Source organism: Vigna unguiculata, chromosome 8 (genome assembly GCF_004118075.2).
Source record: "Vigna unguiculata cultivar IT97K-499-35 chromosome 8, ASM411807v1, whole genome shotgun sequence".
In the NCBI taxonomy this organism is placed as follows: domain Eukaryota; kingdom Viridiplantae; phylum Streptophyta; class Magnoliopsida; order Fabales; family Fabaceae; genus Vigna; species Vigna unguiculata.
This window is the reverse complement of record NC_040286.1, coordinates 8,470,987-8,484,517: the sequence shown is the minus strand read 5'-3', so window position 1 is coordinate 8,484,517 and position 13,531 is coordinate 8,470,987. Positions and strand designations below refer to the sequence as shown.

At 31.1% G+C, this 13,531-nt stretch overlaps 1 protein-coding gene across 1 annotated transcript; it reads right to left on the bottom strand.

Annotated features, from left to right (window-relative positions):
• Positions 1-7,753: 7,753 nt before the first annotated feature.
• Positions 7,754-9,148, bottom strand: LOC114193814 (guanine nucleotide-binding protein subunit gamma 1-like). The gene is made up of 4 exons (XM_028083757.1): positions 8,834-9,148; positions 8,638-8,690; positions 8,471-8,515; positions 7,754-7,984 (listed from the first exon to the last, which is right to left on the bottom strand). Exons 1-4 carry the CDS (start codon positions 9,023-9,025, stop codon positions 7,903-7,905), a joined length of 372 nt encoding a protein of 123 aa, XP_027939558.1. The 5' UTR covers positions 9,026-9,148; the 3' UTR covers positions 7,754-7,902.
• Between the last annotated feature and the right edge of the window lie 4,383 nt (positions 9,149-13,531).

Below are 13,531 nucleotides of genomic sequence, written 5' to 3'. Positions count from 1 at the left end.
ATACCATATACTTGGCCATATAGGCCCTCCAGGCTCCTAATGCACAAAATGGCCAAGTACTACTCGGCTATGCACCCTGCACTTGGCCTCATAAGCCTTCCAAGCCTCCAGCAAACAACATGGCCAAGTACTACTTGACCCTGCACTTGGCCTTCTAGGCCTTCCAAGCCTCCAACAAACAACATGGTCGAGTACTACTTGACCCTACACCGTGCACTTGGCCTTCTAGGCCTTCCAAGCCTCCAACAAACAACACGGTCAAGTACTACTTGGCTCTACACCCTGCACTTGGCCTTCTATGCCTTCCAAGCCTCCAACAAACAACATGATTGAGTAGTACTCAGCCTTATACCATACAGAAGCCTTGCAAAGTAGAGAAAAAACTAATAATCTTATATAGATTATAAACATATTTTTAATGTGTTGCTGCTTGAAGTTATTAATGTATATCATCATAAATCCTCTTATAAATAATAGAGAAAGCACACCATATTCGTTCTAAAGATGCATCTAAACAAATAGTGTTTATATCCTCTTGTTTGAGATTTATTCTTACATTTATAAACAACTTCATTTATTAAGGTCAAGAGTAACAGTAGTAAAATATTAAGGGAACCCTTTACAATTTGTAAAAAGGAATTGGTTTACATAACTTAGTATTAGAGTGAAGTAGTATAAAAATCAAATGTCTCATTGTTTCATCTATTACAATCATAAAATAGTCTTATATATCTTTTACAAGATGTTATTGAAAATAATTTTATAAATCCTTTTTAACTAGAAGACGATATCTCTATACCTTCTATTGACCATCATCTTGTAAATATCTTCAAAAACATTTTTAAGATCTATTTAATTTCCTTCTAGAGCTAACCTATTATTTTTAAATCTATAATCTACATTAACGATTACTTTGATTGTCTTCTTAAATGAGAGACACTTAACACTTAAAGTAAAATTCACTTAAAATTCAATAAAATTTGAAGTGATTTTTTATTTATTCTACCATGTATTTTTATAGAATAATTCATGTTTTATCTTTATTTTTTAATTTTTAAAAATTTAAATAAAAAAATTTATTACCACATTAGTGATGGATTTTAGTAACGAAATTCAATATTGAAAAACTTTTAGAGTGAAGTAAAATTATACTTAAGTTGTAATAAAATTAATTAATTATACTAAAATTATTAATGATAGCAAAATATTAGAAAACTAAATTAAAAATATTTATTAATATATTTTCTCACATAATAATTAAATTTATAGGATATGACATTTAAATCACTGTTAAAAATAATATAATTCTGATTGTCCAAGAAAATTTAATTAATTTGTATATTTAAATAAATTAATAAAATTTATACCAAAATCAAATAATTAAATTATATCTAAATTAATTAATAAAAAAATTAATTGTTAATATTAAAAATTAGTTAGTGAATAAATTCAAAATTATAAATAAATATTAGAATAAATTATAATTAGTAAAAATTAATTAGGAAATAGTTTATAAATTATATAAAGTATAAACAAATCATTTTGTGTGAAACCCTTAAAAATAGACTTCTAGATGTAGAAGGAAAAATAAAATGATAATAGAATTAGTCTTTAATGAAAAATAAGGATCCTCTCTTGTGTTCACATTTCATAATTTCAATTTTACCCTTTACAATATAATTATTTGTTAAATTTCTAAAAATTAATAATTATTTTTACATATTTTCTATAAAACTGTCTATATTCTCTATAAAAATTAATAGTTACTTTTCTCTATTCATTTCATTTCATTTTTAATAAATATAAATTTATTCTGTATATTAACTTAATTATATTACAATATCATCACCTACTAATATAATATCATGCATATTTAAAAAATGTGTACATACATGTGTAACAACACATGTATTTACGCTAATATGTATAATGTAATTCAAATCTTCTATCGTAATTCACTTGATGTAAATATTTGATTTCTTTTAAAAAAACCGTATGTATTATGGATTGTAATTATATGTATTTTCATCTTATTGTCAGTTTTACTCAATACTTTGAATTGGAGGAATTTTATAAATAGTTAAATTTTGTGATGAAAATACATTTATACAACTATAAATTGGAAAACACTTAAAATGAAATAAAAAAATCTCTAAAGGTTATTTAATATCAAATTTTCAAACATTTAATATACTTTTTATATTGTTATTTTAAAATTTAAATAATTCCATCCAAAATACAAAATGTTACATATATTTTTATCATCGTGGTTGTAATTATCAGTGGACTACTTGGTTTGATCGGTTCAACTAGGAACTGGTCCCTGCCTATATCAATTGGTATTTAACGGATGAATTTTATTTAAATTTTTATATGTATTTTAACTATCTATAATAATTTTAATAATATTGCATTGATTCCGTTCAGCCGTTAAATATTAAATTGGTGCATTTTTTACTGGTCCAGTTTTATTTTTTTTAATGTGGTTATCGTTGATGGCATTCTCTATTAACAATTAAATAACATATTAACAATCAGATGACGTACAGTTAATCAAAATTACTTAATTTTATGAGATTAAACGACTAAATATACAATTAAATTTTTATTAGAATCATAATTATAAGAGTATGGATGTCAACGAGTCAGGTAGAGGTACGAATAGTAGTTCTCCTGTACCCTACCTGCTAAATAAATATCTCTTTCATACTCATATTCATATTCGTGCAAATGTAAGGCCTACTTATATTTATGCCTTATTTTAAAAGACATTTCCTAATCAGATGGGCTTAGGGCTGGCCCAAAGGATAAAACACAACTCTAAGTCTGTCCTAACTCACTTATTCTACTCTTTCAGAAAATCTTAGAGTTGCAGTCGTCCCCCCTCTTCGCTAGGGTTCAGTCTTGGCCTCCGTCGCACTTGTTCGAGCCAGTTCCATTCCACATAAGTTGCCTCCCATCCCATACCTCTCTTGTTTAGCATTGTTGCTTCGAGTCCCAACTAAGTTCGTTCTGGGTAGCTTCGTTTCATACTATTCTTTATGTTTCCAACTCGCTAAACTGCTCTAGGAGCTACTGTGCTTCTCTGTTCGTACCCAAGAACCCAGCTGCTAGCCCTTTTCCAGGTACGGGAAGCTAGGGTTCACCCTTTTATCCTACAGCCCTTGGAGATACCAGTGTGGAAATGGGACAGCATCTCGATGGATTTTGTGACCCATTTGCCACAAACTATTAGGGATCATGACACCATCTGGGTTATAGTGGATCGACTGACCAAGAGTGCTCATTTCTTGGCAATGAACTTGAGGATGTCAATGGCCAAGTTGGCCCAGTTGTACATTAAGGAGATAGTAAGGCTGCATGGAGTACCCTCGAGCATAGTTTCCGACAGAGATCCACAATTTACATCACGGTTTTGGCAAACCTTACAAGATGCTTTGGGAAGCAAGTTGACGATGAGCTCAGCCTACCACCCCTAGACCGATGGTCAGTCTGAGAGGACGATTCAGTCACTTGAGGACTTGTTACGGACATGCATACTGGATCACTTGGGTGCTTGGGATGAAGTGTTACCGTTGATTGAGTTCACCTACAACAACAGTTTTCACGCGAGCATTGGCATGGCACCATATGAGGCTCCATACGACAGGAAGTGTAGAACTCCCCTATGTTGGTATCAGGATGGGGAAGCAGTGCTTGTCAGACCAGAGTTGTTGGAGCAGACTACTGAGAAGGTAAGGATGGTGAGGGACAAAATACAGGCTTCTCAAAGTAGGCAGAAGGCCTATGCGGACCGCGGGAGGAGACCCTTGGAGTTCGTGGCAGGAGACCACGTGTTCTTGAGGGTGACCCGAACCACCGGTGTGGGAAGGGCTCTCCGCTTAAGGAAACTCTCTCTTAAGTTCCTTGACCCCTATCAGATCACGAGAAGAATCGGGCCGCTGGCTTATGAGATAGCTTTACCCCCTCAGTTGGCGAATCTTCATCTAGTGTTCCATGTGTCGCAATTGAGGAAGTATGTGTTTGATCCGGCTCATGTGTTGGAAGTCGAGTTGCGCTAGAGGATAGTAAAGTTGAGGAACGTAGGGGAAAACCAGTCAGCCTAGTCAAATTCATCTGGGATCGGAGGACAAGTGACTCTACTTGGGAGTTGGAGGAGGATATGAGGAAATCGCATCCACATCTGTTTACCAGATAAGTTTTCATTTTTAAGATCGAAAATTTTCTTGTTGGAGAGAATGTAAGGCCCACTTATATTTATGCCTTATTTTAAAGGGCCTTTCCTAATCAGATGGGCCTAGGGCTGGCCCAAAGGATAAAATCCAACCCTAAGTCTGTCCTAACTCACTCATTCTATTCTTTCAGAAAACCTTAGAGCTGCAGCCGTCCCCCCTCTCCGCTAGGGTTCAGTCTTTGGCCTCCGTCGCACTTGTTCGAGCCAATTCCGTTCCATGTAAGTTGCCTCCCATCCCATACCTCTCTTGTTTAGCATTGTTGTTTCGAGTCCCAACTAAGGTCGTTCTGGGTAGCTTCGTTTCATCCTGTTCTTTTCCAGGTACGGGAAGCTAGGGTTCACCCTTTTATCGTGTTTGTTCTGCTTGTACTACTGTTTTATCATTATAATATGCTTGGTGTGTTAATGCGAACCTGTGAATGGTATTATTGAACTATTGGTGATCTGTTGTGTGTTTGTGCAGGAGAGAACAGTGGTGAGCACTGGTTTTCTCGTCCAAACGAGCATGTCTCGCCTAGGCGAGATTAATAGAGGCTCGCCCAAGCTACTTCACGCGAGTAGTCGCTTAGGCGACCCACATTCTTTCTGAGCGAGGAGTTGGGCGATGACAGTGTGGTGTTTGGTTGTTTATTGTTCTTGGATGGTTGGCACTTGCTTGGGTATAATTGTTGTGATGAAAAATATGTGATGAACGACTATGTATGAGTGATATGATTCGTGGATGGTGAATGATGTGTTTGGTATGAACTTGGCATGTAAATTAAATGAGGCGGTTGGTATCAAAGAGGCATGGCATTGATATGAAATACAAAGGTTGAGTTGGTATGGATTCAATACTTGGATATGAATGAGGATTGATTGAAAAGGGTTGGCATGAGGTTATGTGTATGATAAATATTACCTGATTGATTGAGAATGATTGGTCTGTGTCAGTGCATAATTCCTAGAAATCTTTAGGTGAGATTTCAAGGTAGTGCTTTAGTGTTCGGGACGTAATTCCATGGCCCCTGTTAGTGGGTGCTCATGGTGGTGCCCCATCTATATAATTTGGTAAGGATTCAATGTAAGGTTGCATCCTGACACTCTAAGGAGTCAGTTAGTCTCACTTAGAGCGGACTGACTGACTCTTGTGGTGAGAGTAGCAGGAGGCCTGAAACTCATTAAGGGCTAACCTTGTGTGTGGGGAATTGAATCATTGTAACACTTGTAACACATAGCTCGGGGGTGAGCAAGGTAATCCACCACAAGTGCAAGCATCCGCTGAATCCAACCAGATTATATGTATCCGGATGAGTCGAGTCGAGTCTTAGTGTATTGATTGGAAGGTCATAACATGCTTGGATGATATATGTATATTGGACTGTGAAAGTATATCTGATTACATGATAAAATCTTTTTGGCTCTAACTTACCCTTTGCTTGTTTGATTGCTCTGTATGTTGTTCTTCTACTCTTGCGATGATCATCAATTTATTGATGGGAACAGATGCGAGAGGTACTCGTGGTCAACAGGGGAAAGATGATTCCGCTGCATAGTCTACTTGGGTTGGACTTCATGTTCTTATTGGGCTTTTCTTTAGGACTATGGCCCATGTACTAGTCTGTCTTTTAGATTTCTATATGATTTTATTAAACTTTATAACTTGTTTCTTTTTTGGCATCGTGATGTGCCTTGAGTTGTGAAGAGTGGTGTTTAAACTCTGAGACTGCGTTAAAATATTATTTAGTGTAATGCTTCCTTTAATTTCGTTTATTAAATTAAATGGGATGTTATAACAAATATTCATTATGCAAGTACCTGCATATTTTTGTAATATTTATAAATATTCACATATATCTTCAAGTATTTATAAATAAAGAATTTTTAATATCTAATAACTTATTTTAACCAAAAATTCAAATAAAAATAGAATGCATTACGTTTAAAAATAGAGAATGCCATCAATGATAACCACATTGCAAACAACTTTTCCAACTACGTGGTTTGATCGGTTCAACTAGGAATTGGTCCCTGCCTATATTAATTGTGATGCAAAATTGGTATTAATCCGATGAATTTTATTTAAATTTTTATATGTATTTTAACTATCTATAATAATTTTAATAATATTGCATTGATTCCGTTCAGCCGTTAAATATTAAATTGGTGCATTTTGACTGGCCCAGTTTTATATTTTTTTAATGTGGTTATCATTGATGGCATTCTCTATTAACAATTAAATAACATATTAACAACTACATGACATACAGTTAATCAAAGTTACTTAACTTTATGAAATTAAACGACTAAATAGACAATTAAATTTTTGTTAGAAGCATAATTACAAGAGTAGGAATGCGAGTACGGTAAGAATCGTATCTCTCGTGTACCTTATCTGTTGGATAGATCTTTGTCTTGTACTCATATCCATATTTGTGCAGGTATCCGCATATTTTTTTTAATATTTACGAATATTCACGAGTAATCACAAATATTTACAAAAATAAATTTTGAATATTTAATAGGATATTTTAACTGTAAATTCAAATAAAAGTACAATGGATAACATTTATAAATTTCAAACACTGTGTAAACAACTCTTTCAAATACAAACAAATGGAAATGTTTTAAAACTAATTGATAAAAAAATAACCCCTTCAAAATCAATGGGTTAATGTTTTAATAATTTTTTTAATTTTTTTAATTTAAATTTGAATATAACAGGTACAAGTATTCGAGGGTACGGACACTATGATACCCGTATCCGTCCCGTTAATATCTGGATATAAAAAATACTCGTACTCGTTACCACATGTATCTATTTATAATATTCATTTCCTACCCGTTGCGGATTTTATCCGCGGATATTACAAGTATAGAATTTTTTGACATCCTTAAACAATAGTCATTTAATTGAAATGTGAAATATTCAAATTGTTTGAAATTGAATTCTCTCAATGTTTTTTTAAAATATTTTACGTAGATAAAGTAATATATATTTTTTAATTTTTAAGATAAATTAATTGAATTTTCTTCAAAAATATATTTTTTCTCTTGAAATTAAACTTTACAAACAAGTATTAACCAAATTTAAATAATATTTAACAATTTAGTTTTTTAATATATATATACATACATATACATATATATATATATATATATATATATATGATTAATTATGAAATTTCAATTTTTTTCTTTTCTTTTAAATAAATTTCAAATGTCCCTGTTTTATATTTATTTGAAATATCTCATAACATTCTTATTTTCAAACAATTTCTTTTCAATTTTTTTCTCAAATATTTTATTTTATTTTGAAAATATTTAAATTCACTAAATAAACAAATTACTATATTAAATTACATCGTCCAACTTCAGACAAAAAATTATATAAAGCTTAACAAATAAAAATATGACATAAATAAGAAGCAAAAATGTTCCAAAGCAAAAGCAGAACTAGTATGAAATAAAAGACAAAACACCAAAAAGAGAATTTCCATTCACTTATATCATTATGATCTTCTTTTTCTGAAAAAAACAAAACAAAACAAAGCCTTAACAGCTTAAAGAAGATGTGATTCATTCATGAGTGTAGAACATTACAATCTCCTCATCAATAGCAGGAAAAAAATATTAAATTGTGTTCATGTAAAAAAAAAAACATGTATATATAAATAGAAAACAAATATCTAAATCCAACGTTTGTGATTTCGAAAATGGTGGGTGGATCCGAACCATCGATCCCAAGCAGCATCAACTGATCCTTTCGTGCTGCAAAAATTTTACATCTCATCAGTTCATACCCTTTCCTTTCACCTTTTGGTTAATAATATTATAACATAAGCTTTCTTTTTTACATTAAAATACACAAACAACGCAACATTGGATCCTTAAAAACAAGAAATATCCTACATCAGATACATACCATAACCACTGTTCTTGTTATTTTCTTCATTACAGTTATGTATGAGAACACTATTTTACATACACTTGTTATTACTGGTTCAATTTTATGAAAATTTCACAAATTTTGCTGCATTTCATAATGATTCTTTCTTAAATTCATTACTATCAATAAGTTTCATTTAATCATATACCTCGCTTAAAAAAAGTGTATGCGTTATTAGCATTCTTCATTCTATAATACAACCTTCTGTCACATAAAAAAAAGACTAAAACTTTCATCACAGAATAAGAAACCATTTGTGAAGGTTAAAGGTACTGTGATGAACAGCATCAAGATGAACAATTTCTTACCATGGAAGGAGAGGATCTGGTGTAGATTCAACGCTTGAAATTAAACTGTTATACCACAGTGGATGAAAGAGGGTCAATGATTAAAACAAACAAACAATCAAACAAACACTATATTGTTTCTGATATGTAATATGTAATATAACATAATATAATATGGTTTTGCTTACTCCTTGCAAACGGTGGAGGATTCACCAATTGTTTCAACCTTTTCCAATTCTTCCTGCATCATCACAATCATCATAGTTCAGTAACAAACAAGTTCTTCCAAAACTTTATGCAGATTGTTGAACAGAACAAAATGGATGATGAAATTGACAGAAAAAAAAAAGTAAGAACAGATAAAAAGGGTTGATTTGATTTGACCTGAAGAATGGTAATTTGGTTATTGAGATGTGTTAGGGCTGCTTGCAACCTATGTTTCCCAATGAAGCCACCAGGGAAAGATTGAGACTGAGATTGAGGGTGATGAGTGGTGTTTTCTCTGTAATCCTCTGAGAATTGTCTTCCATTTTCTGATGCCAAAACCTGTGATGATTGGTGTTCATCCATGGCCATATAACTCAAACCAGTTCAGAAAGAGAGAAAGAAAAAGGGTATGAGAAGGAAGAAAAAAGAAAGGATTTTTATTTTGTGGGTCAAATAAGGAGGGAGGGTGGAAGATGAGTTGAAAATGAGGGTTGGACCAAAGGGATATTAAATATCCAAATGATAGATGCAAAAGGGGGTGGGTCTGATGACAGGTCATATTTGGATTCTCAGAATTAGGTTTAATTAATTGTTGTCAGAAAAAGTGGTGCCTCTGTTCATACTAGATTGGTGGGTTAGTGAGGAAAATAATGAGGAGTATATAAATTATTTTTAATTCTGAGATTGGGACAGTGGACACCACTGCAAGCAATGCCATGTGTGGAAAGAGAAAAACCTCACACACCAACACTGCCTTATCTTCCACCATTTTCTCCAAAACTCCTTTAATTTTAATTGTTATTTGATTGATTTCTGGTAGAAAATAAAAAGCAATATTTATATACTTTCTTTTGAGGCTTTAATTGCAAGACTATTATGATGATTATGAATAGTAATTGAGTCATTTTTAGTTTGATGGAGTGTTATAAATATAGCTACCAAAAATAGCTTATGATGATGTAACAATAAATTTGACCTCAGCAGTGGATGAACTTGCTATTATTTAGATGATTTCATGTACTACTTTATGCACCCAATAACTCTGTCACTTACTTCCTTCTTATAGTAAACACTATATTCACCATGTTGCTTTCCTTAATGAGACGAATTTGACAATTTTCAAAGTTACAAATTTGAAAAAAAATAAACTATAAAGAAATTGTGTTAAGTTAGTATAATTTTAGATCAAAAGATTTTTAAAGTTCAAGTTATAAAGTGATGAAACGATTTTAGTTTAAAGTGTTTTAAACTGATGTCGTGTTATCTTAATACAATTTTTACATAAACTAAATTAAAGTTATTTTTGATACGATTTTAATTTAAAATATTTTAAATTAAAATCATATTATATTGACATGATTTCAACTTTAAAAAAATTCTACACTAAAATTATGTCATTGTGATGAAGTTGTGTCTTCATAATTTTTTTAAAATTTATCCAATTTATTAATATTTAAAAAAAAATACACTAGAATGATGTTTTTCCTCATAATTACACTCATGAAATCCTTTCTGTAAAATAGGATTCTATAAGATTATAGAGGGCATCTGGTGCTTGTTTGAGCCAATAAATTTTCTTTCTTTAACTTGTAAAATTTTCACTCCTCTCCTTTTGAATATAATCACAGGTTGTTCTACAAAAACGTCTTCAATAATTTTCAATGTAAAAATTCAGTTTTGACATCCAATTGATGGATCAGCCACCATTTTTGAGCTATAAACGTAATTACCAAACAAACAATAGCAAATATTCTGCATAGTCTATCTTTAAGTGTTAAGCACACACCTTTAATTTTAATGTCAAATTTAATATCATAAAAAACTATAAAAACATTTTTCATTCAAAAAAGCATCATGTTATAATTAATTAACAAATTAATTCTATTTATAACTTTATAACTCATCTAAACTATTATGATAGACCCAAATATGATTTAATAAAATATAAGGACCAATTGATTATTGTGGGAAGTTATAATAAAATAAAATAATAAAGATAAAATAAAGCCCAGCCCAAATTGATGATCGTTGGTCTATATAAGGGAGTAGGGTTATGTCTCTAATCACAAGGTTCTTTCACCATTAAGAAAAAGAGGGGTGGGGGTGTGAGAGGAGAAAGTAAGGCAAAGAGATAGATTGAGAGAAAGAGGTTGAAGAGCAAATATTGAAGAACAAATAATACATTCTCATTGGATCTCTCTCATGGATCAAAGTTAGTATTCTATCATGATTTATGTACATAAAGGTGTGAAACTGACTCATAAATTTTAAGATCACAAAGTAGTTTTCTATAATGAATTATTATCTCTTGAAAACTACAAACTGATTTACACGTGGTATTAGAACATGTTGTTAGATTTATGATTTTCCTATTATGATTTTTTTTTTCAAATTATGTTTTGTTTTTCCCAAATTATGATAAACCCTAATTATGAAGTTAGGGATTTTATGATATTATAAATCCTAATTATGATTTTAGGAATTTTTTGAAATTGTGAAACCTAGTTATGAAGTGAGGGATTTTCTAAATTATGAACTCTAATTATAAATTTAATGACTTTTATGAAATTAGTATGAACCCTAATTTATGTTTTTGTCCAATTTTCAATAGTCTTAATTATTAGATTTTAATTTTTTTGGCTGCTAATGGATTTTAGATTGAAATTATGTTATTTGTATGATGAAATTATGATTGAATAGCTACACATTGTTAAATGATTGAATTATAACTTTCCACGTGAGTCAATTGCAATTGTAATTAAAGTGATTCCAAATTGGATGGTTTGATTGGAAAATGTAACCGATGGAATTGTGAATGATTTTCATTCAAGTATAATGTTATTGGTTTATGTCATCAATAAAAAATTAATTTTGATTTATTTTTATATAAATAATATATTTTAATTTGTAATAATGTATATGTTTTATTATTTTGAAATTAAAATTAATGAGAATGCTACATATGGTTCATAGCAATTAAATGAATTTATTTATTTGAAATTAAGTATGATAAATTTTGTTTGTCACCATAGGATAAATTAAGTATGATAAATTTGAAATCAAAGGTCGTAGGTGATTCTAGTTGATGCATATTTTAATTATCATTAATGTTATATAATATGATTATCATAATCATTATGTTTGTGTATCGGTGCATCTCTCGAAAGGAGAACATTAATATACATCGAATGATCATTTATGATTGAATCTGAATTTATGTTTAGTTTTACAACTTAAATCATTAATGTTAGACATGTGATAATTGAAGTCTTTATTTCGATATCTTTATATTCACTTGCTACGTTTGTTCACATCTTCAATGGGTTGAATTTTCCTGACTAGAGCGAACAAGTCCAATTTCATTTAGGTGTGTTGGTTCTTGATTTAGCTTTTCAAGTTGAAAAGCCGACTGTTATCGTGGATGCAAGTAGTCATGAAGAGAAAGCCCATTACAAAGCTTGGAAAAGGTCAAACATACTTAGTTTAATGTTTATGAGAAGGAGCATAGCAAGCAACATTAAGTCAACTCTTCCCAAAACTGACAACGCGAAAGAATTTATGAAATTTGTGGAAGAACGCTCTCAACTTACTGACAAGTCCGTCACTGGGACATTGATGAGTACCTTGACCACCATGAAGTTTGACGGTTCGCGATCGATGTACGAGCATGAGATCGAGATGACAAATATCGCAACAAGACTTGAGTCTCTAGAATAACAGTAAGACTTAAGTCTCTAGGAAAGAATCACGAGAAAACCTTCATCAACTGCCATTTCTAGAGACTTAAGTCTTGTTGCAATATTTGTCATCTTGATCACATGGTCGTGCATAGTACGCGAATCGTCAAACTTCATGGTGGTCAACGTACTCATCAATGTCCTAGTGAGGGACTTGTCAGCAGTTTGAGAGCATTCTTCCACAAATTTCATAAATTCTCTCACGTTGTCAATTTTGGGAAGAGTTGACTTAATGTTGCTTGTTATGTTCATTCTCATAAACATTAAACTAAGTATGTTTGATGTTTTCCAAGCTTTGTAATGAGTTTTCTCTTCATGGCTACTTGCATCCGTCATAACAGTCGGCTTTTGAATTTGAAAAACTAAATCAAGATCCAACACACCTAAGTGAAATTGGACTTGTTCGCTCCAGTCAGGAAAATTTAACCAATTGAAGACGGGAACAGACGTAGCGAGTGACTGTAAAGATATCAGAACAAAAACTTCAATTATCACATGCCTAACATTAATGATTTAAGTTGTAAAACTAAACATAAATACAGATTCAATCATAAATGATCATTCAATGTATACTAATGTTCTAGATCCACTAATACACAAACACAATGATGTTAATCATATTATATAACATTAATGATAATTAAAATATGCATCAACTGGAATCCCTTACTAATCTTTGGGTATATAAATAAAACTAGTGACACATACAAAATTATCTACTATCATGATCACTAATTATAAGAATAATTAATCAACTTTTGGACGATCTTGAATTATCATATACCAATGAACTTCAATTAACTCATAAATCAATTATTCATAATTTAGCATCCATACTATATGTAATTAAAATTAAAAAAAAAAAATAGTTTGAAATCAAATAACTTTAAAATTTTGGTCACTTTGTGACTAAAAAAATTTATCATGCTGATTTCAAATAAATACATTTAATTACTATAAACCATGGATAGCATTCTCATTTATTTTAATTTAACAATAACAAAACATATACATTATTGCAAATTAAAATATATTATTCATATAAAAATAAATCAACATTCATTATTTATTGATGACATAAACCGATAACATTGATTGAACTTGAATTCAAATCATTCACGATTATGTTGGTTAATTA

What these genes read in the sequence shown, in the direction of transcription:
- LOC114193814 (XM_028083757.1), bottom strand. Translation starts at nt 9,025, where the DNA reads ATGGCCATGGATGAACACCAATCATCACAGGTTTTGGCATCAGAAAAT. An exon ending in ACCAAATTACCATTCTTCAG is followed by an intron (nt 8,691 to 8,833) that starts GTCAAATCAAAT and finishes GTGATGATGCAG; the next exon opens with GAAGAATTGGAAAAGGTTGA. An exon ending in CCAGATCCTCTCCTTCCATG is followed by an intron (nt 7,985 to 8,470) that starts GTAAGAAATTGT and finishes AAATTTTTGCAG; the next exon opens with CACGAAAGGATCAGTTGATG.